The 22,837-nt window shown below is 54.8% G+C and overlaps 1 protein-coding gene across 4 annotated transcripts; it reads left to right on the plus strand.

Annotated features, from left to right (window-relative positions):
* The first annotated feature begins 2,742 nt into the window (after positions 1–2,742).
* Positions 2,743–21,637, plus strand: MEAK7 (MTOR associated protein, eak-7 homolog). Of its 4 annotated transcripts, none has more exons than XM_070398331.1 (8): positions 2,743–2,830; positions 9,924–10,098; positions 11,834–12,064; positions 12,391–12,535; positions 13,017–13,442; positions 17,889–18,007; positions 19,474–19,653; positions 20,148–21,637. In XM_070398331.1, the coding sequence occupies exons 2-8, from the start codon at positions 9,949–9,951 to the stop codon at positions 20,259–20,261; spliced, it is 1,365 nt and encodes a 454-aa protein (XP_070254432.1). In that variant the 5' UTR covers positions 2,743–2,830; positions 9,924–9,948; the 3' UTR covers positions 20,262–21,637. The 4 variants fall into 4 exon arrangements, with proteins under 4 accessions (XP_070254432.1, XP_070254434.1, XP_070254433.1 ...); XM_070398333.1 differs by lacking the exon at positions 2,743–2,830 and adding an exon at positions 2,851–2,863; XM_070398332.1 differs by lacking the exon at positions 2,743–2,830 and adding an exon at positions 3,067–3,155.
* The last annotated feature ends 1,200 nt before the right edge of the window (positions 21,638–22,837 follow it).

The raw sequence follows: 22,837 nt of genomic DNA on the forward strand, positions 1-22,837 counted from the left end.
ATCATCACTAATAAAAGCAGACTTAGAACTGGACACTGCAGGAGGAGCGAGATAGCACTCCTGGCACTTTTGGCGAAAGACAGGAGGAGGGCAATCGTGCTCCCTGGCACTCTAGGGCAGGGGTGGGCAAACTTTTTGACTCGAGGGCCACAATGGGTTCTTAAACTGGACCGGAGGGCCGGATCAAAAGCATGGATGGAGTGTTTGTGTGAACTAATATAAATTCAAAGTAAACATCATTACATAAAAGGGTGCCGTCTTTTTTTTTTTTTAGTTTTATTCATTTCAAACAGGCCGTAGTTTGCCCACGGCTGCTCTAGGGGCTAAAAAGGGGACTGTTATGACACTACAGCTTCAGCTGGGTGTCCTTGAGCAATACTGTCCCTGTGAACTTGGCAGCCACTTCGGCCTGATGAATGGCCCAGGGGACGCTGTGGTGCTCTCTCAGTCTATGGGGCAGGACAAGTCTTTGTGGGTTCAGTGTAGGGATGGGCTGGAGAAGGCAAAGATGCCAGGAAGGAGGCTGCTACTTCAGTCTAGGTCTAGCCTGGACCTGTATAGGGGAGTGGGTGGATGCAGGACATAACTTGGAGATAAAACAGATTTAGTCAGTAATGGAACATGGGGAGGGGGTGGGGAGGAGACATCCTGGGTGGTCCCAGGTCTCCGACTTGGCCATGGAGGGAGGTGAACAGGAGGGAAGAGGCTGCGTTTGGGTTCAGCTGGGCTGCATGTGATGGGCAGCCTGTGGAGATGTTGGATAAGCACCTGGACGTGCCTGTCAGGGTGCAGGCTATACGATGAGCTGGGTGTGCAGGTTCGGGGGCCAGCACTGCGGAGAGGTAAGGATTGAAGTCATGAAGAAGGATGTTATCTCAGGAGGACGTGCGGGGTGAGAAGACGAGATGGCCGGAGGGAGCAGCGTGAGGAAGTCCAGTAGAGCAGGATCTGGGAAGGGCTAAGTGAAAACCTACAGGGAGAGGGGAGGAAAGCCAGGAACTGAGCGACCTGGAGGCCCAGGAAAGAGCTTGAATAGGGAGGCAGGAATGACAACTGGGAACCACTGCATATCGGGGCTGAAAGTGCCGGTACGTGACAGGGATTTAGTGACGGGGCCCCTGGGGCCAGGTTTCAGTGGTCTGGGCACTGAATGGAAGGTGAAGAAATGGGGACAGCAGTCTTGAGACTTGTTGGAGTGAAGGCAGGGTGGGTACTAGCTGGAGAAGGGCATGGGGCTCAAGGAGAGTGTGTTTAGCAAGACTGGAGAGACTTAACGCACGTTTAAATGCTACTGGGAAGGGCTGACAGGAAAGAACGCAGGCAGGACTTAGTTACCAGTGTTACCGGACGGGGACCTGGCCCTGAGCTGGTGGTGTGTGTGTTCTTGACTTCGTGTTTGCAAAATTTCACAACGTGAGTCCCAGTGACTATGGGGGTACATTTATTAAAGCTGGGGACAATCAAACAAAGAAGAGCTCAGGGTAGAAGAAGCAACAACAGAGAGCCTAGGTGGGGCTGCTTTAGCTCACTAGGAAGTCAGAGAGAAGGGGCCCTAGAGACAGGTTCAGGGTTAGCCTAGGATGGCTGCCACTGCCCATTGCTCCTCTGGTTGCAAGTCTGTGGGGGTCCCTTAGAGTTTAGGAGATGCGTGTCTAGGGGGGGGAAAAGGATGGGGGTGGGGATGGCACAGGTGTGCTCCCCAGAGGGAGCACCCCAAACCCCCAAACTGAGTCCTTTGTCTTGAGGCCTTTATCTCTTTTGCAGGCGGGAATTTTAGGGGAGGCCTCATGGGAGGGTTTCAGCAGGTTATTCATCGTTTTCTAGGTGTGCGCCTCCAGGGCGGTGGTCTCCACTGATTGGTCAATGTCAGGGCAGGGCGTCCTTAGCCACTGCAGCTGACCCTGGCTTCATCCACCTGGTTTTGCTGCTTTTCTGGGTCTGGAGCTGAACTACAACTGAGGCCCAGAGGTCATCTCTAGGGAGGCGACCTTCTCGATCTGCTGTAAATGGCCTGCCAGTTTATTCAGCCATTTGTCTCAGTTTCCCTGTTCCACACGTCCTGGCTCACTGGCCTGTCATTCCTGGGGGAGGTAAGGGGTGGCCTGCGGAGCCTGGCTCTGGTTAGGGGTTTGTACTCTCTTCAGGTGGGAGAGGGCTCCTGACCCAGAACCAGTGGTGAGGCATGAGGGGGATCAGAGGAGAGTGGCCTGGGTCTTAATCCAGGGGGCCTAGCAGTAGAGGGTCCGGCAGCTGGGTTATCTGCCTCTCTTTTCTTTCACTATGTCTCCATTTTAGCCCACTCTTCTCCTCGGGTTATCTTCAACCCCATGCGCAGTCTGTTTCCCACCTGCACGCTCATTTCCAGCCACACCCCCTTCCCAGCCACACCCCTGCTTTTCCCACAGCCCACCTCCTGTTTTCTACTCCAGCCCAGACACCCGATCCCTCCCCAGGTTGGCTGCCCTGGACTCTCCCCTGAATTACCAGCTTCTGTCTTCCCCAGTTCCCACTCCAGCGGCACTAGCATAACTCCCTCCACTCCCACCTGCAACTTCCTGCGCGAAACCACTGCCGGTCCCACCTACATCCCGGCCCCGCCCAGTCTGTGGCCCCGCCCTTGCCCGCCAAGGCCAGCCCATTCCCCATGATATGCATCGCCATTGGCTGACTCCTTCATAGGACTCCGCCCCCTCAGCCTCCACTTCTGCCATTGCGGCAGATAGACGCCCGTCAGCGCCGTCGCCTGGCAACAGGGCTGGCCGCTCCAGGGGAAAAATCCTTGAACAGCCCGACCAACCGGAAGGCGAGTCCAGTTTTCGGAGCTGGGAAGGTAAGTTTAGTTCCGCGACGATGGAGGGCAGAGGTGAGCGGAGAAAAGAGGCGCTGGCTCTGTGGCCTGGAGGCGGGGGCAGCGATCAGGGGCAATGACGCTGGCCCTGGGAGCGAAGCTACCCCGAGTCGCCCGGGCCCTGCACCTCCCTGCCACGGGCGCTAGGTGGGGGGAGGTTAGGGGCGATGGGGGACAGCTTTGAGGGATGGAGTCCCTCCTTGGAGTCAGAGCACACAGTCACCCCGCACCTTCAGCCTTTCGTTTGCTGGAGAGAAAAGCTTCCCAGCAGGCGCCATCTCCAGGGCCGAGGCCACTGTCTGGAAGGGTGAGCAATGAAGCTGGTATGGACATGGGAGGGACAGGGGAATGGCTGTGGGAGGAGGAGTCAAAAGGTTGAGGTGGACTGGGGGGGAGGGGGAGGTGGAGGAGAAGGGGGACCTTCCTTCTCGCATTCTGATCACAGCCTACTAGCTTTCCCCAGGTTAACCGAGTCTGATCACTAAATTCAGGGCAGAGGGGAGAGGGAAAGAAAGCACCCTCTGCTGACACCTCTGCAGATGAGTCCAGTGGGGCTCTCTGGGGGAGGAAGCCGGCCTTTGCAGGACAGTGCACCTTCCGGCCAGCGGGACTCTGCGGCCTGAAGGCTGGCTTGGGTCCAAGCCGACCTTCTGCAGAAGGGCTGCTGGTTCTGGGCCATAAGCAGGGCTTGGAATGCTCCTGTCCCAATGAGGCAGTTGGATTCTTCCCAGAAAAAGGGGTACTTGAGGGTCAGGTCACCACTCTCAAGACCGTGGCCCCTTGAGGTCGGCGGTTAGAGATTGACAAGCCAGGGTGGAGAGTATCCCCAAACGGGCCAGTTGGAGAGGTTCTGAGGGGTTGACAGCTATCCTAGGACTCCCGTCCATTCAGCAGACAAGGGCTCCCGCCCCCTCCCCTGCACTGAGGGAGTTTGTTTCTTCCAGGCTGTTTCTCTTGTTTCAAGGCAAGAACTCAGTCTTCCCTTGTGGGCTCATCTGTTTTCTGTCTCTGGCTCCAGAAAGCAGAATTAATGCCCTATGTTTACCCTTATGACTTAACCCTTTTCACCTCATTACAGGGTTGGTGGCACTTCCTCCATTTTACTAAGGTCCGAAAAGGCGTAGTAACTTGCCCTGGTCCTACAACCAACAAGTGTTGAACTTGAACTCAGAGGTGCCCATCTTGGTTACACCATCACTTCAGAGCCTGGGGCCCTGCGCTGGGGCGAGTGTTCTGGGTACGATTCAGTGCAGTTCCCCGTGGACTCTCCCGCTCTGCCCCGTGGCCCCCCGTCCTTGGAAGCCAGGATTCCTCGCCCTCTGCCCTTCTGACATTTAGGGCCAGGGAATTTTTTGTGGGGTGGGCCTCCTGTGCACTGTAGGATATTTAGCAGCAGCACCCCTGGTTTCTACTCTCCAGATGCCAGCAGTGACTCCCTTCGCAGTTGTGACAACCAAAAATCAACTTGCCAAATGTCCCCTAGAGCAGCGGTCACCAACCGGTGGTCCGCGGACCACAGGTGCTCCGTGAGGTCCGAAAGGTTGGCGACTGCTGCCCTAGAGGACAGAACCACCCCCAGCTGAGAATTAATGGGGTGCACAATCTTGGAGTAATGTTGCGGTGCGTCCTCCTGAAAGAGAACTTGGTGTAGGAACCTACAGGAGACGCAGGCCAACGGAGGGTGGCTGTATGCACAACTTGCCAGGAAAAAGCCGGTGCCGCATGGCGAGCTGCACCTGAGGCAGTCCCATGCGAAAGCCATTGCTGGGACTGAAAGAAACCCCAGGAACTTGCATTTGGGGAGAAGTAAGGACGCATAGAAGGCCTTCCTGTCCTTCCCAAAATTGGTTAGAGCAGCGTTTCTCAACCTGTGGGTCGCGATCCCTTTGGCAGTCGAACGACCCTTTCACAGGGGTCGCCTAAGACCATCCTGCATATCAGATATTTACATTACGATTCACAACAGTAGCAACATTACAGTTATGAAGTAGCAACGAAAATAATTTTATGGTTGGGTCACAACATGAGGAACTGTATTTAAAGGGCCAGAAGGTTGAGAACCACTGGGTTAGAGATTTCTGGCATGTTCACAGCGATCGAGGCTGGGATGGATGAACGGGTACACTTTGTACCATTACTTCCTCTGGCCTTGCGGGAGCTCTTTAAAAAGAGATGTTTTGAGATGTGTCCCTTCTCCAGTGCCCCACAGGCTAGGAATGGTGGGGCAGGGGGAGGGCATGTTGTTAGAAGCTGCCCCTCCTCCCATAGGCCTGGAGCTCTTATTTGAGGCTGCTACACACACACTCCTTCCTACTAGAAAAACTGGTGTTGCCTTGGCCTATCCTGTGTCTCCAACGGGCGCCGCCGCCGCCCTGTGCTCACCCACAAGCTGATGGCCAGCACCTCTCCTGGGCATTGCCCTGCCTTGGCTGCTCGCCCAGCCTTTCCTCTCTCGCAATGTTTGGGCGCTGGGCAAGGCTGGCTGGGCACTGGGCAAGTGTTGATTTGTTTTCAGACAACAGTGGAGGGACTTACTTCCTGTGGGACAGAGGAGGAGGTGGGGTGGGCTGGAAGTGAGGTGCAAACAGAAGTCCCCTTGCTCTGTAGTCCCTTCAGGTACCTTTCCCCGCCAGGCCTCACCTCACCGATCTCGGGGTTCACCCCACACCCAGGTGAGCCTCCTGTGGGTACCTGAAGACCCAGCCAGAGCCTGTCTCGACTCCTGTGTTCTCACCCCGGTCCCCACTGACCCTGCAGCACTTGTCTGCCTCTCCCTGTTAAACAGGAGTTCCTGCAGGCCCAGGCCTGCCTGAGGCTTCTCTCCGCCACCTGCTCTCTCTGACAGCCCAGCCCGGGAGATGCTGAGCTGTTCATTGAAGGAATAGATGCATCTGCTGACATCAGGAAGTGTCCTGCACGAGGCAGGACCTGTGGCCCCTTAGTGGCACAACCCCTGGGTACACTACCAGCTTCCGAGGAGTGGCATTTAAAAGTTGGTGGCCTTTTCGCCCCAGTCAGTAGGGCAGGGGGTGAGAAACCCCTTACTGAGGCTGGTGTCCCTAGTAGAGCAAATCCTTGGTTTTGAGCAGGGAGGGAGCTTGCTCAGGGCCCGGGAACCTGAGGTGTGGCACTTAGATGTCTTCATAGGTTAAGGAGAACCCGGAGGGGGCATCATCTCGAGATCCTGGCCTTGCTGTGAGCTCTCCCCGGTGGCTTCTGGGCTTGTGTTGTTCTTCAGGCTGGGACAAATCGCTTCCTTGTCTGTGCTGAGTCCCTGCCGTGGTCTCGGTCTGACGGGCCGTGGGGTACAGAGATGAGACACCCTGGAGCCATCCAGTTGTGAATGGGAGAGAGAGCACTGATCCAGGGGGCCCCTGAGTGCTGTGGGCCCCTGGGAGCGAGTCCCATAGGAGCTGAACATGGGGTGCTTGGGCCTTCTCAGGACCTCGGCCAGGCCAGCCTCCTGAGGTTTACGCCTGTGAGCCCACAAGGAGGGGGGAGAATGGGCTGGTCCGCCTGAGAGGCCAGCAAAGGAATGACACATCCCCGTGCCTCATGCACCAAGTTGGCTTAGGTGCTGGGCGGGTGGCTGTGGGGCAGAGTCTCTTTTGTGACTCAAATTCTAGTTCTAGCCAACCATTTAGCCATGAACCTGGGTGCTGGAGGTGGGGGCGGTGAGGGGCAAGCAGATGAGCACGCAGGCCTGTCTCCATTTCAGTTAAGGCAGCAGTCAGTTCTAGGAAAGTCACAGATGCCGGGTGGCCTCGGAACCCGAAGGCTGAGTGCAATGGTGAGGTGTGCAAGGTGGACAGGGAGGGCCCTCCGAGCCAGACGAGGGGCAGGAAGGACCTGGTGCCCGAGTGGGCCTCACGCATCTGTGAGGCTGGCCGTGGGAGCCTGCCGGGAGGGCGCAGCCTGGAGAGTTCAGCTTTGATGTGAAGCTGTGCTAACGTCTCTAAAACCTTCCCCTCCCAGGTGTCAGGGAGCTCTTCATCCCTTCCAGCATTTAGGTGAGCCGTGGCTTTCTCATGTCACAGCCGTACGGTTTTCTAGAGGAAGGAAAAGTGTGCTCTTTGCTATGAACACCCCATCCATCGAAGGAGACGAATTCACTAGGGTGCGTTTTTGTACCATTTTCAGGATTTCAGCAGAATAACAAGATAGGACGCAGGGAGAGTCGTGTGACAAAACTTCTGGTGACCTGATAAATTGACACAGATTTTGAGTGACTTGAATTGTTTGGTTGTGGTGTGTGTGGAGGGGAGTATGAATCTAAAAATGCTTTTGACTGTCATGATTTACCTGTGATATATGTCAAGCTGTGACAGAACAGAACAAAAGCAGGACCAGGCTGTACAAAGATAAGATCACGGTGCATGCTCCCCAGATACCCCCGCCCTGGAAAACTTGAGCCCTGCAGCATCCTTCCTGATGCTAGCTGTAGCCCCTTTCTGTTCTTCCTGCGTCTTTGTTAAACATTAAGACACCCAGTCACTGATTTGCACCCAGTCCAGACTGAACCCTGCCTTCCCTGAACCTTCTAAGAAGGCAGCCCCAACACCCTCCCAAGCCCCCTCACACGCTCTAACCAAGACCCCCACACTTCCTGCAGCTCCTAGGAAATGCAGCTTCTTGCTAGTCTTTAGGGGGCAGCGACATACTTTCCAGTGTGGTTCCTCCTGGGCATCGCCTTAGAACGTTTCATGAAGCGAACAGCGTGCAGGATGTAGGAAACTCACATCAGAATCAAAGACGTGTGTGCCCTGCTTCTCCCTTTGCTCTGCACTCTTTCCCGCTCTCTGCTGATCGGTGGTATTTAAACACCATGATGATGGCTCATCCCCTAACCCAGTCTTAAATGATCAGGCTGTTTCTTGGGGCTCTTAGGATAATTGACGGAAGAGGACGGGCCAGTCTTGGCGTGGCTGCTTGATTTGTGCCCCTGGAGGGGACTAGGGACAGCTGTGGTTAGAGATAGTAAAGCCGCATGCAGGCTGGACCTTGAGCCAGGGCCCCGGTTTCCTTCTCGGCTCTTAAGCTGCTGAGAAACTTGAGGAGTGGAAGTATTTAGATCAGATGGCCCGTGAGTGACAGCCCTACCCTGGGCTGCTAAGGCCTCGTTTGCAGCCTGCGTCTGCAAGTGCTCTGTCATCCCGCCCTGGTGCCTCTGCTGGAGCCTTCCTGTTCGGGCCGGTGGGGCCCCCTGCCAGGATGGCAGTGATAAAATAATGATGGAAAAAATAACAAGAACGTTGGAGAGGATGCAGTGAAATCGGAACATTGTGCTTTGCTGCTGGGAACGGAGAATGGAAAACAGTTGGGTGGTTCTTCAAAAGTTAAACATCAGATTACCATAGGACCCAGCAACTCCACTCCAAAGTCTGTACCCCCAAAGCTTGAAAGCAGGGACTCAAGTACTTGTGAATATTGCTGCTAAGAACATGCAAGTACTATATCTAAAAGGAAGAAACAGCCTAAATATCCATCAACAGATGGATGGATAAACCAAACGTGCTATCTCCACTCACTGGAATATTACTCGGCCGTGAAAAGGAACACAGTGCTGACACACACTGTAACAGGATGAGCCTCGAAAACACTCTGTTGAGTGAAAGAAGCCAGTCACAAAAGGACACATATGCATGATTCCATTAAATGGAAAGTCCAGTGTAGGCAGGTCCCGTAGAGAGGTGAGCAGTTAGTGGCTGCCAGGGGTTGGGGGGGAGGGATGGGGAGTGACTAGTCAAGGTTACAAGGTTTCTTCGGGCCACCACGGAAATGCTTTGGAACCATGGAGAGGTGGTGGTGTGTAACATTGGGAATGTACTAAAGGCACCGAGTTGTATCCTTTAAAAGGGCGAGTTTTATGTTAAGCGAGTCTCACCTCAATAAAAAGAAAGAAAAGATCCCAACTGTCCTCCATTTCCCCTTGGGGTTTTGAACAGCCGGGACCTGCGGGGCCTGTTGCACACACTTCCCGCCCTCTGAGATCGCTGCCCCACCCTCGCTGTCCTGGTGGGAGCTGGTTGACACGTGCGGTTTATGGAGTGCTTGTCTCCAGCACTTTCACCAAAGCGAGTTTCCAAATGAAGTTTAGGATAAGAATTAAGAAGTCACAGCACTTGCCCCTTAAGAGATTTTTTTTTTTCATCTGACTTAGCTTTTCTCTCTGAATCCATGGATCTGTAACGAGGTCTATGATAATGAACAAGGGTCACCTGCTTTGGGGTACAAGTCTGTGCAAACTCCTGAGCTCATTGGCTGGATAATTTAATTATCACAGTGATCTCTGAGATAGGGCTGTGATTTATTTATTATTATTTTTGTTAATCCTCACCCAAGGATATTCCCCCCACCCCCATTGATTTTTAGATTTTTAGAAAGAGTGGGAGAGAAAGGGGGAAGGGGAGAAAGAGAGAGTAACACCAATGTGAGGAGACATGCACCCCGATGTGGGAGGCAGGGATCGGGGACTGAACCTGCCATCCAGGTATGTGCCCTTGACTGGGAATCGAACCTGCAACCCTTGATGGGCAGACCGATGCTTTAACCACTGAGCCACAGAGTTCAGTAGTTTGCCCAAGGCTGCACAGCTAGGGAGAGGCAGAGCCACGCTTACAGGGGAAAACTTGTCACACAGCCTGTTCCCTTTGTCCATGATATTTTCAAGGTGCTGATTGTATTCGAATACATGTGATCATCCAGACAACAGGTTTTTAAAGTTTTAAACTCAGATTTAAAAAAAAAAGAATATTTAAATTAAATTCCTGGGCTTTTTTCTACTTCTTAGTTACATTAACTTGAGAACTGTGTTTTCAAATAGAGAAATCTAAACTGGCAATTATGGGCATGTTTTCAGAGATCGTAGGAATCAGGATTGGGTTTTCATACTTAATTATATTGACTATCAAGTTCCACCACATCGAAACAACACGACCTGGCTCTGATGCGTTTTAGCCGCATTTTACAGCTAAGTCAACGTTTATTAACTTGATGGTGTAATTATCAACGTTTATTTTCTATGGTTATGACATTCTGATTTTTCTCTCTACCTTGGTCCCTCCTCCTTCTGCAGAGAATCCTGCCAGCAATAAGGCAAGATGGGGAGCAGCGGAAGCCGCCAGGGGCAGAGTGTGTGTTCGCAGTTTCTTCCTGAGGAGCAGGCGGAGGTGGACCGGTTGTTTGATGCCCTGTCGTCGGAGAAGAGCAGCTCAGCCTCGCCCAGATCCTTTTCTCTGAAGGCACTCGAGGCAAGAGTCACAGCCATCAATGGGGCTTAGTCCAGAGCAGAGTCTGCAAACCATGGCCCCCGAGCCAAAATCCGCTCTGTTTTTGTAAGACTGAACTTTAACAAGTTTCTTTCCTGTCAGGGTCAGGCAGTACACATGCTCAGCGTTGTAGACTCCTGTGGTCTCTGTCGCAGCTACTCTGCTCTGCCTTCGTCTCACCTTTCTAATGAGACTGAACAAAGGGGCCAGCCCCGCTTCCCATCTCCGGACCTGTCGGGTTCATCGGTCCAGTAACTGCTCAGGGTTCCTTTTGCCGTTAGGGTTTGCTAAGGGTTTGATGTTCTTTTTGCCCTTAGGCTTTGTTAGGTGTGTGAAGTCCTAGGGACCTTATGGTTCGCCTAAAAAATAACGATGTTTCAGAGTCAAGGTTCATCGGACAAGGGGTTAAAATGCCTGTTTCCCCACCTTTTTGCCTTGTTCCCTGGGGGCTTTCACTGCCTGTCTGAGTGCTCAGACTGAGGGGAGACACCGGCAGAGACGACATGGGCTCCTGTGCCTGGGCCGTGGGAGGGAAGGCCCTGTGTGAGGCGCTCTGACAGCCTTCTCTTGTAGCGCATGCAGAACGGGAGCCGATGGGCATCGGGGATCCCCCCGCATACTCCCCTCACAGATGAGCAAACTGGCCAGGGAGGTGATGTGGGTCACAGCCGTGTGGGGTACTAGTATGTGTGTGCATCTGTGTGCACACGTGTGTGCACAAGTGTCTCCACTGGACCCAAATCGCCCCCATCTGCCTGGTCACCCACCATGCTGAAGCAGACAGAACCAGACTAGACTGGATGGTACAGTGGGTGGCAACATTCCTAAGTGTTTGTTGAGAGAAATACGGCTCGAGTTGATCGGAAAGCCTTGGTGACTATATAGTTTCCGTTGGGAAGGAATTGGAGGTTGCTTTTCCAGCAGACATCCAGAAACAGACGGAAGGAGATACACTCCTTTTGAGAGTCAGGGTGGGGACCAGCTTTACAGGAACTGCAGAGCATCGCTGTGCCACAAACGGTGTGGTAGTGTGAGTGGTTCCAGAAGGATCCGGGTGCAGATCCCACCAGGGTGGGAGTTCGTGATTGGCTTTCTCTCACCATTTATTTTGAATCCCTGGACCAAATCTGATCTGATGTCGGTCAAAAGGAAAGCAGTATTTACAGAATGTTATTGGCAAGACATTAACTAAGAACTAGGTTTTAAATTGAAATAAACATTAATGTAAAATGCATGATCAGCACACAGAATTTAAATAAGAAGTGAAAGCCAGCTACCATGTTTGGAAGTCCCTAAGATAGAGGAGACCAGATTAGCTACAAATAGACATGTGCACCATATGATAATAAATTCAGATGTGCAAATGGCAGCTGCCCGTGTAGGAGGAAGGAGATGTTCTAAGCAGAGTGAAGAGCAGACGATGGCCAGACGTAGGAATGACATGGCCAGCCATGGGGAGACTGGGAAGTTTGGAGAGAGGGGAACAGATTGTGGAAGAACCTGAGGGCCACGACGAGCCACAAGCCGGGGCACGTTATGCATGTGGGACCTTGGTGACGTGAGGCCCTTCGGTGGGGGAGCGATGGTGCGTGTGAGGATCTGGGACGGCTACATGCTGGTAGAAGCATCATGGCCCGGCAGTGGTAGGTCGTGGTCCCCTTGTTACCGTGTTTAACTTGGACCCTGTCTGGCCCTTTCTCCTCCTCGCCCTTCACAGAGCCACATCGGGGAGGCGCTTCCCCCAGAGATGGTCGCCCGACTGTATGACGGCATGCGGAGGGTGGACCTGAGGAGACCGGCGAAGGGGCCCAGCGAGAGCGTCTCCCAGGAGCAGTTCACAGTGTCCATGTCCCACCTGCTGAAAGGGAGCTCCAGGGAGAAGAGTTTCATGATCCTGAAGATGATTTCTGCCACAGATGGTCCCGTGAAAGCACGGGAAGTCCAAAAGGTAGGGAGGCCCCAGGACCATTGCAGCCCTCAGGTGGCCTCGGTGTCCGTCAGAGGGGGACTCGGGGGGAAGCCACTGGTGGAAGCATCAGAGATACCCACCTTTGGGGAAGCCTAGGTCACATAACCGGTGGACAAAGGCCTTGGCAAAACCAGACGGGCCGAGAGATCATTAGGAAAGTGAATAACTACCCAGGTTACATGATTTTTCCCCAGTGTGGCCATTGCAGTTGGCATTAAAGAGATAAAACACCCCCCCTTGCTGATAGGACGTAGGTCACCGGTCCTGGTAGAAATGTCATTCATGGTGAAATTGTAACCTTCAAGTTTACAGAGGATCTCGTCGGCTCCCTGGTGCACGTGCTGAGCCACAGGCAGGAGCTGAGAGGCTGGGCGCAGAAGAGCGCTCCCGGAGCCCCGTCCAGGGTGCAGGCTCTGGCTGAGCAGCTGCTCTCCGAGGTGAAGTTTGCAGGCAAGTGCCCTGCCCGTGCCCGCACTCCGAGGCCTCGGTGGCGGACAGTGGTACCATCTGTCTCGATACTGTAGGCTTGCAGTCAAGTTTTGGAATCAGAAAGTGTGAGGCTTCCACCTTGGGAAGACTGTGTGGATCAGCGGTTCTCAACCTTCTGGCCCTTTAAATACAGTTCCTCATGTTGTGACCCAACCATAAAATTATTTTCGTGGCTACTTCATAACTGTCATGTTGCTACTGTTGTGAATCATAATGTGAATATCTGATATGCAGGATGGTCTTAGGCGACCCCTGTGAAAGGGTCATTCGACCGCCAAAGGGGTCGCGACCCACAGGTTGAGAACCGCTGGTGTGGATTGTCTGATTGATTGGTTGGCATATCACTGTTCATAGTATTTCCCTGTAATCCTTATGCTGCAGGTTGAGGTGAGTAGCTATAAGGACACGTGATCGCCCACTAATACTGTCTCTTCTTCCCTAGACGGCGAGAAGCTGCTGGGGCCTGAGCAGCTGGACTATGACTGTGACCCCGCTGTGATCGAGGACTGGGTGTTCCGGGCCCACCTGGTGGCCACGTTCCTGAGTGTGGTCATCCACAGGGGCTTTGGCCTGCACTGGCCCCTCGATCTGTCCACGCTGGTCCCCGAGCGTCAGGTTGACCGGGGGCAGGAGTTTGAGAGCGTCCTGGACCTCCTGTCGATCATCTACGTCAACTCCCACCTGCCCAGGGAGCAGCAGCACCGCTGGCACCTGCTCTTCTCGTCCGAGCTCCACGGGCACAGCTTCGCCCAGCTCTGTGGGCGCATCCCACACCGGGGGCCCTGCCTGCTGCTCCTCGAGGACCTCGACGGCCACGTGTTCGGTGGGTTTGCCTCCTGCTCCTGGGAAATCAAGCCTCAGTTTCAAGGTGAGACGTGGCCACCGAAACCCAGCGGCAACAGGGTGCGCGTCAGGAGTTCTGGTCCGACGGCTGCGGCCTGGGGGCCCCTGAGCACCGGCAAAGGGTGTGGGTGTTCAAAGGGTGAGCCTTTCTTCCGGCTGCTCCTCCACGTGTTTGCCCAGCTGTGTCTGGGAGGAGAGGGAACCATGGTGCTGCTCTATGGTGGGTGAATGACTCATGGGTTTCCTTTGGTTCCGATGGCAGGGTCAGGTAAGCAGGCCGCGTATCCTCACTTGGATTTTAGGTTTTTTTAAATGGTGCCAGGTCCAGGTCGTGGGAGAGGCTGGGCTGTGGATGCCTCATGAGGGACCGGGAGGAGCCGGTTCTTTCCGATGGGGCCGTCTCCCTTTCCCGGAACCCCTGTGTGTCTGCTTGCTGCCGCCGCCATGGGTTGTTGGTTTTGTGACTTTGCTGGAGTTTGGAAGCTCTTGTGGGAACTCGAATGCAGCGAGATCTAAGTGGCTCTAGGGAATCTCCCCCTTCCTCAAAGAAAAGTGCTCTGATAAACGTTGTTAAAGGCCATTTTGAAAATGCTCATCTGCTGGCCGGACTTGGGGGCGAAACTGCCTTCTGAGGGTTTGGTGTCGCCGTGTGTCCCCTGGTGTGGGGCCCGCCTGCCCGAGTCTGTGTTCTCAGCAGGGCTCCTCTGGGCCAGTGGCCGTGGAGGGCTTTTCCTCGTGGCTCTGAGCGCAGGCACATTCCCGCTCTCACTCCCACGGGCAAAGTGAATTCTGGGCAGGGTCCCTCCCCGTGAGGGGCGAGGTTAACACCCTCCCTGGCTGTGTTAGTGGAAGGGAGGTTCCAGGGACCTGAGACGCGGGAGACGGAGGAGAGAGGCCTCTTGAACGGAGACTGCACATCCGAACCAGACGGTCACCAGTTTCCCTCCATTCTGCTGCGTCCCTCCCGCCTCTTCGTCTTCCTCTCGCTTTCAGCAGCGTGGTAGCTGCCTTCTCACGGGCCCTCTGCTTTTAGTCTCGTCCTCCAATCCATTTGCCATATCCCAGCTCTTCTCCTGGAAACTCTAACAGACCCACTGCCCTCGGGGCGGTGCGCCTTTCAGCTCCACTCTCCCGGCCCGCTCCTGCCCCTTGCGATCCGCGCTCAGTCCCACTGAACCTCCTGGGTTTCCAGAACAGGCCGTGGCACATGCTGCTTCCTCCCGCTTCCACCTGTTCGGGACTTAGCCAGGTCACCTCCTCCAGGAGGCCTTCCCAGCCACACGAGGGCCGTGTGCTCCCTGCGGTCCTCAGCTGTGCCGCAGGCCTCTGGGATTGTTCCTGTCTTCCCCGCTAGGCGGAGCTCCTGCGGCTGGGGAGCCACATCCAGCTGCAGAGGTTTTAGCAGCGACGGCCGGGCCGCCCGGTGCCTGGGATGGGGTGGAAGGAATCATGAGATGAAGGCTGGGTACCTCTATCCCAGCGATCCTGTTATTTCTAGGACTTTATTTTCTCTCGGTTTTAGAATGTTCTGGATCTTCAGTCCAGGTGATCTCCCAGCTCTTCCCCACTGTCTGGGGTCCCCAAGACCACCCACGCCTCATGATCCACTGGCAGCACTCATGGACTAGGCGTAGAGCTGTGCTCACGGCCACGGTTTATTACCGTGAGAGGACGCAGAACGAGATCAGCACAGGGAACAGGTTGGGGTGAAGTCTGGGGCACCAGGCACCAGCTCCCAGCATCCCCTCCCAGTGGAGCACCCCAGGACATGCTGCCCTCCCCCAGCAATGGGCCCTGCCAGCACGTGTGAAGTGCTGCCCACCAGGGAAGCTCAGTAGGGGCTCAGCGCCCAGGGTTATATTGGGGGCCGGCCATGTGGGCTCCCTCTGCCAGGCATGAAGCAAAATCCCAGACTCCCAGGAGGAAAGCAGGGGGTCAGCCCCAATCACCCTGTGTGTGCAACAGTTCAGGCCCAGGGAGCCACTCCTCCGATCAGTTCTGGGAGTGGGGGGACCCTCCCGACATCCACGTTCCCAGACGTCAGCCCAGGGCCAGCCTTGGAAGCTCTTCTGGGGCCGCAGTCTCAGGCCTGCAGCGGCCCCATTCTGCACAGCCACCCTTCCCTGTCAGTGTCACAGGCAGTGGAACCCCTCCCCCCCAATCCCCGTCTCCAGGCTCTGGGGAATGACGAGGTGCTCTGTCCTGTGGGTGGAGGCTGTGCTTTAGGACATGGAAAAAACGCACCCTGAGAACCATTAGAAATGAAAGATACGCTTCTTCCAGCTCCTTTAATATTAACGCCAGGTTAGCGCTGCTGGGTCTAATGCAGTGGTTCTCAACCTGTGGGTCGCGACCCCTTTGGGGGCGAACAACCCTTTCACAGGGGTCGCCTAAGACCATCAGAAAACACATATAATTACATATTGTTTTTGTGATTAATCACTATGCTTTAATTATGTTCAGTTTGTAACAATGAAAATAACATCCTGCATATCAGATATTTACATGACGATTCATAACAGTAGCAAAATTACAGTTATGAAGTAGCAACGAAAATAATGTTATGGTTGGGGGTCACCACAAATGAGGAGTTGTATTAAAGGGTCGTGGCATTAGGAAGGTTGAGAACCACTGGTCTAATGTTTTATTAACAAGCAGCGTTAACCTTCCTGAAGAACAGAGGAAATGCAATTACCAAGTTCTCCAACTGAACTCATTCTGTTCCTGAAATATGAGGGTGGAATTCCAGCAGAGGGCAGCCTTGCTCCAGAGCCCCTTCACGTTCAGAGAGAGCGTTCTTGTCCATTTGCAGTTGAAAGGCCCGTGGCTTTGGACTGGGCACAGAGCCTCGAGTCCGGCCCTGGTCCTGGGCAGGGTGCTCGATTTCTCTGGGCCTCGGTCCCCCAGAGTGTGGGACGTGGCGCAGTGGGACAGCGGCTTGTAAGTTGTGTCACGTGGGTGGTTGTCAAGTGTCGTCATTGTGCGAGTTACTAGTAGGTGGGAGCCTCACTGTTGGTGTGGTTTTTGCGGGTGTTACTGACTCCCCGGGTCCTTACCGCCACGTTCTAGGAAGAACCCTCCCCACGTGGCCTCCCTGCTGAGGGCAGCCCCCGATGGACCAGAGTGGGGTGCATTGCAGCCGAGGGGCCTCTGCTTTGTGGCCCCGTCGCTTTGCCCAGCAGCATCAGGCTGAGTAAATGTTGGTTGAAAGACAGTCCTAGGATTGCGGAGCAGAGTGATGCTGTGACCAGCATGGGGGCAGCAGGGTGGGACCAGGCAGCTCATCGCTTCCAAAACTGCCCCAACCTGCTGGGGCCACCCAAGCCCATGGACTCAAGCCTAGAGTCGGGTCCGCTGTCATCTGGCTCCCGTGACTGCTCCAGGCTCGTCTCCCTTGTTGCCCGCCCCAGCGCTCACATACCCTTCAGACAGGAAAAGGCCCCTGCTTTACCCACAGTCTTGTCCCTGGGTGGGGCGGGGGTGGGGGGGCTCCTCCAGGGAGTGGCTCTCCCCGCAGCCGTCTCCATCTCAGGGTGTCCTTCGAGAAGCTCGGCCTCCAGAAACTCCCTGTCCATCCTGACCGCACCCCGTGGATCTGTCTGGATTGAGGCCTGAGCATCGCTTGCCCAACTCTGCCCTTCCTGCTCCTTGAGGCCCCTGGGCTCGAAGCCCCCTTCGTGTCTGCCCTCCACGTTTTGCCCCATTAACTTCCCGGGACCTTCCTTCTGTCTCATGAATTGCCTGACCCCCGAGTACCATGAACTGCCTCTTGTGTGGGCTTGTATGGCTCGTTTTGGCACCAGGTGCCCTTCACACCGTCACGGTGGAGGGGCAGGCTTTCAGGCCAATCACACAACTGGGGGGGGGCATCTCTGGTTTGGCTGCCCCTGGGCTTGGGCTTCCTGGGGGCAAGGGGCGGCCTCCACCCCTCCCCTGGAATGTGCTGAAGGTGCTTCTGGAATGAATGAATCAAGATAAGGAGGGTTCTGAGACTCAGGATGTGTTCACACCCACAGTTTTGACTGGCACCTGCTCTGAGGCAGCGTGCCCAGGCCCAGGCCCTGCCCATGGACAGTGGGAGCCGGTCACCTTTCCCTGCCTGCCCCGTCCTTCCTGCGGGGCAGCGGGGCTGAGCCCAGTGTCCAGTGCCGACTGGAGGAGGCTGTGCCCACACCAAGTCAGGGCCTGGAGTGACCACCGGGCTCCTTCTCCGAGGTGAAAGGACACCCGCCCCTTTTGACTTGGTCGCATTCTTCCGATGAGCAGCGGGCAGAGTCCCCATGGCTGCTTCCCTGTCTTCTGCGGGGCCTGCATGATGGCTGAGCCCCTGTGCGTGAGCTCAGGGCACATGTGAAGACCCATGTGATGGCCTCGCTGCTTTGCCTCCGAGCGGTGGCTTGTTTGTGACCCCTGCTTCTCTCCGCTGGCTCAGATCAGTGATGCTGCGTATGTGTGCTCTGGTCACTTGCAGGGGACAACAGATGCTTCCTGTTCTCCATCTCCCCCAGCATGGCCGTGCACACCAGCACGGGCTACAACAACCACTACATGTACCTGAACCACGGGCAGCAGACCATCCCAAATGGACTGGTGAGGACTGGGGAAGGGCTGGGGATGTCCCACCTGAGTGTCCATCCCGGTGGAGTCAGTCCTGATACGCTGGGAGCTGTGTGCATTCACTCACACCCGCGTGCCCTGTTCCGCTCATTCTGCTCGGTGCCAGGGCCGCAGTGAGTGACAGGGAGGACAGAATGTACCTGGTGGAAGGACGGAGCCTCGGCTGGGGTGTTTTGGTGGCTTGTGGGCGATGGTGGATTTGGCCAATTTTCCTGGTAATCAGATGGCCCGTGGCCTTCGTGACTGGACATGGTGTCGGTGTCAGACCTGTCACTGGCCTTGCTGCCCTGCCACGTGCCTGGGGGATGAGCCGAGGGAGGGGGCCCAGCCAGGGCTGGCCTCCCTGGAGCCATGGGGAATTGTCAACAGTAACTCACCAAGCAGTGTATGGGGCTCCAGCTGGGGTGACCGCACCTCCTGTCTGCTCTGTGCTCCAGCCTGGAGACTCGGCTACGGGAAGGGGAGAGTGAGGGTGAAGGCCAAGGGCTGGGGTGGGTGAGGGGGCAGGCGCCCATGCACACAGCAGCCCAGCACCTGCGGGCCAGCTAAATGTGGGTGAGAAATGTGCCTCTTACCAGCACTCCTGCCAATTTTTTTTTCTCTGCTTAACAAAAAGCTCGTATTGGGAAACTCCAGCCCTGGGTTTGCAAAGCCAGGGTCCCGGAAGGCTCGTCCCCCTGTCAGGATGGAGAGCACCCCCATGCTCTTTCCCAGGCTTGCTGCATGCCTGCCACGGGGCCAGACCCCCGACACCTCCCAGAAAGGGCAGTTTGGTGACCACAAGGGCAAAGGCTTTGGTCTCAGGAGCAGCACCCAGTAGGTCCCCAGGAATCGCCAATCATCAGTCCGAGGGAGAGAAGCCACTGAGAATCGACTGCACTTTCTTGCTTTGGTCTCTTGCTCAAAAGTAGTTCCAGGCCACCGGGGCCACGAGACGAGGTGGAGGTGGCACCCAGACATGTGATCAGGGAGGTGGAGCAGCCGTTCTGTCCTCATTGCCAGGAGCTTAGAGCCAGCACTGTGGGGAGGGGCGGGGGGCGGTGGCAGAACAGCTCTAAGTCACTCCCTGGGCCTGTGTCACCCCCGGGCCTGCTTCCTGGTTTCCCTCCTTGTAGGTGGCACACGGAGTGAGGCACTTACACCCTCAGCGCAGTGCCCTGGTCTGTGGGGCACGAGCGTCCCTGCTGCAGGTTTTCCATGAAGTTCTCTGTGCCCTGACGTTGTGTTTCTGTCAGCCAGTGTAGCCCCAAGAGAAAGCCATGCGGGTGGGAGTCCCGACACCTCAGGGATTGTCCCAGTAACTTGTGCTGGGATATGTAAATTGCACCAGTCAGTATATTTCACTTCTCATCCCGCGTCTCAGCCAGGTGGCCGAGGCTGATGTGGGCTCGGAGTCTGACATGCAGGCTGGGGAGATGCTGACGGCCTTCCCTTCACAGGGCATGGGAGGGCAGCATCACTACTTCGGGCTGTGGATCGACGTCGACTTCGGGAAAGGACACAGCAAGGCCAAGCCCACGTGCACCACGTACAACAGCCCTCAGCTGTCCGCCCAGGAGGACTTCCGGTTTGAGAAGATGGAGGTGTGGGCGGTTGGAGACGCCTCCCATTCCAAGCTGGTGAGTGTGGGGCATTTCTCCACTTCCTCAGCTTCACCCCTTTTGCTAGATGGGAGCATCTAGAGACAGTTTCTTCCACGTTTGTTTCCCAAATTTGCTGGCCAGAGGGATGCCAGTGGGGGAACAGCAGAATCCTGTCGGGGTCCCTTGGCGGGGGGGGGGGGGGATTAGCAGAATGAACCACCGTGAAAGTGAGGCCTGCCCAAGGTGGGAACTGGGCTGTGTGAGGGGCCCCCATCTGCAAGATGAGGTGGGTTGGGGTGCCTTCTAGTCTGTGGTTCTGCAATGAGTCATGGTTGGGCCCTCTGCCCCTTGTCACCTCCCAGCGATGGCATGCCAGGACAGGGAGACCACAGTGAGGGAGCCACAGCCCCCTCCACATTTCCTGTGGCAACAGTAGGCTGTTGGCCCCTCTAATAAGCTTGAAACATCACCTCCGGCTCTGGGCTGCACATCATTGGTCACTGAACACACCCATTTCCCTTTTTCCCAAGGCCAAAAGCCACAAGAGCATTCTGGATGCGGACCCTGAGGCCCGGGCCCTGCTGGAGATCAGTGGGCGGGGTCGCCACAGCGAAGGGTTCCGGCAAGCCCCTGACCAGGAGTGAGGAGGACCCTGGACCGAGGGTGGCCCTGGAGCCGAGCGTGACCCCCTGGACAGAGCGCTCAGCCTGCAGACCTTCTCCCCATCCTGCGGGTGCTTAGCTTTAACCTAGAGCTGCCTGTTCGTATCCTGGATGTGCTGACTCAGGACACCATCCCCCCTCCGATGCCACACATTGATCAGGGGGTGTGTCTCCCAGAAATCCTGTGTGTCAAATTAGCAACTTCAGTCTTGCACTTGGTAAATTTTGTCTCACTGAAGTGCAAAGACACTGAGACACTTGAGACCTCTGTGGGCATGTGGGTTCTGTGTGTAGGGGATTTGGCCCGCTCAGGGGGTCACTTGGTCTCTGACCAGGCTGTCACAGTTAAAGTGCCTTGACGTTCCATTTCGACTGGTAAAGGAGGCATTTGCATGGGAATCGGGATGCTTTTTTATGTATTAATGGGGGAAATGGCGGAGGATTTCGGAGATAGCAGCAGCCTGGGTCTTCAGTAGGTGTCTGTGAGGGTCCACTTCTGCCTTCTCAGCTGTTTTTAAATGAGTCTGTGCCATGAGCAAGTGGGAAATGAGCGCGACAGAGAAGTTACGTTCTGTTACTAACCCAACGTGGGGGCATTTGGAGGCCCTGTGGCCTGTTTTATACATTTGTGGTACCTTGGCAGCACTGGCCTGGGTTGTGGACCTCCTGACACGCACCTGTCAGTCTCACCTCCCTGCCCAGTGCTGCGCCCACAGGGGGCGGCTGGCTCCCTTCAGACAAACCCCAGTGACCCTGAAATGCTAACGACCGCTTAGCTTAGGTGGTCTGGGCTTCTGAGCAGAGCTGCCGTCTCCCAGGCCTGAAAAAACTATAAACACCCCATGCAAATCCCCGCCTTCCCGGAGCTGTGGGTGCCCCTCTCAGACATGTCACTGTGTCCTCGAGTCTTTTGCTCTGAACTCTGACCTTTTAGAACAGCATTTGCCCTGATTATAAGCCATAGCAAACTGAGCTGTTTGCGTTTTGTAGGTTCTTCATTTTCTACCAGGAGGCTCATCAAACTTTGAGCAGAAGGCCCTGCAAATTAGCCTCCCAAAGAAAAGCACCCGCTCGGACGGTGTGCGGAGGGGCAGCGGCGTGACACGCACAGATGCAGTCACGCTTGATGTTCCTTATAAAAAGCCAGTTTCTAATAGCTTCTCCGGTACCTTATGTGACTTCCTCACAGATGGATTAGCAGTTGCAGGACCCTGGGACCCTCAGACATCCTCACCGTAAATCTGAAGAATTCGGTCTCAAATCTTCAGTTTGTTGTGGAATGTTCTTTTCTCTTTATTTTTTATAAAATGCAATGAAATACCTCATTAATAAAAGGTCCATTGGTGTCCGTACCTGGAGTACCATTTCCTGCTGCCTCTGTTTGTGGCTGTCGGGAGGCGGAGGTTTTGTCTGCCTGCGTGCTTCCCGCCTTGCGCTTGCTCTGATGAGAGGGCATGCAGGTCAAAGGGGGTTGTGCTTCCCAAGCTGCACACTTCCAGGAGGGAGGGAGGGTGCCAGACCGGGTGCGTGGTTACCTGGGGGACGCTGCCCTCACGGTGGGCCTGCGGCTGTGAGCACACCCTGATACAGTATCAGTCGTGGCCGGGCCACTGGCCGGACGCACCATGCTCTACCTGGGACCAGGAAGCCTGTGATACTAGTCTTAACAAATGTTCTTTTATGATCGGGAATAACAATTCAGGTTGTAAGGACCAGTGGTCTCTGTAAGTGCAGACTGACCAGCACCCAAAAAGGTGCCAGAAGGAAGAGGTGAAAAATGCAGTACCTGATACCAACATGCCTACTATTTTTCCCAAAATTACATATTTTTTAATTTAAAAAATTACCACATGTGTACATGGTAAAAAAAAAAAAAAAAAAAAAAAGCCAAAATAGAAAGGGAAGTCTTCCTCCGGCTCCCTTCCCAGCATTTCCTTCCCAAGAGGCAAAAGCAAGGCAGCTCCTTGCACACTCAGCTTGGCTGTTTTCCACGCTGGTGTGCCCCTCGCTTTTTATTGGGTGGAGGTGGCTCCACATTCACCATCTGTCGTCTTTGTTTTCATTGACTGTGTCATGTCCCATTGGACGGATGCGGCGTCACTTCTAGGGTTCAGCCATCCCGGCTGCAGCGGAACGTTCGGCTTGTAGCTCACTGTGGCTGCAGCGACCATCCTATGTGTCTTGGTGTGATTTCAGTCTGGAGGATAAACTCTTAGAAGCTGAATTGTTGGATCAAAAGGTACATGAATTTTTATTTAGATATTAACCCATTAACCTTTCGAGCTCAATTTATATCTTTAACATATCGGAGTGCTTGTTTGCTGTATTTTCATCAACATGGTATTAAGATTTAGTTTTTGTTTACTTGATACACGAAAACTAACTTTATTTTCTGTTTCTTTCATGTGTGACAGTGAGCAGCTCAATTTTTTAAAGCCATCTGTACGATGTCCTTTATCTGGTTTTCCAGGCTGTGGGTCTTCTCTGATTGATTTGCAAGAGTGCTCTTTTGAATGAGGCAAATTAGCATTTGAGATGTATGGCAAATATTTTTTTCC

Source organism: Myotis yumanensis, unplaced genomic scaffold, assembly GCF_028538775.1.
Source record: "Myotis yumanensis isolate MYYU_CA2020_CCGP unplaced genomic scaffold, mMyoYum1.0.hap1 SCAF_18, whole genome shotgun sequence".
NCBI lineage: Eukaryota > Metazoa > Chordata > Mammalia > Chiroptera > Vespertilionidae > Myotis > Myotis yumanensis.

Excerpts from the sequence above, each read along its gene's own strand:
- MEAK7 (XM_070398331.1), top strand. The coding sequence starts at position 9,949 with ATGGGGAGCAGCGGAAGCCGCCAGGGGCAGAGTGTGTGTTCGCAGTTT. Across the intron at positions 12,536-13,016 it reads CTCCGAGGTGAAGTTTGCAG|ACGGCGAGAAGCTGCTGGGG; the intron begins GCAAGTGCCCTG and ends CTTCTTCCCTAG. Across the intron at positions 18,008-19,473 it reads AGACCATCCCAAATGGACTG|GGCATGGGAGGGCAGCATCA; the intron begins GTGAGGACTGGG and ends TTCCCTTCACAG.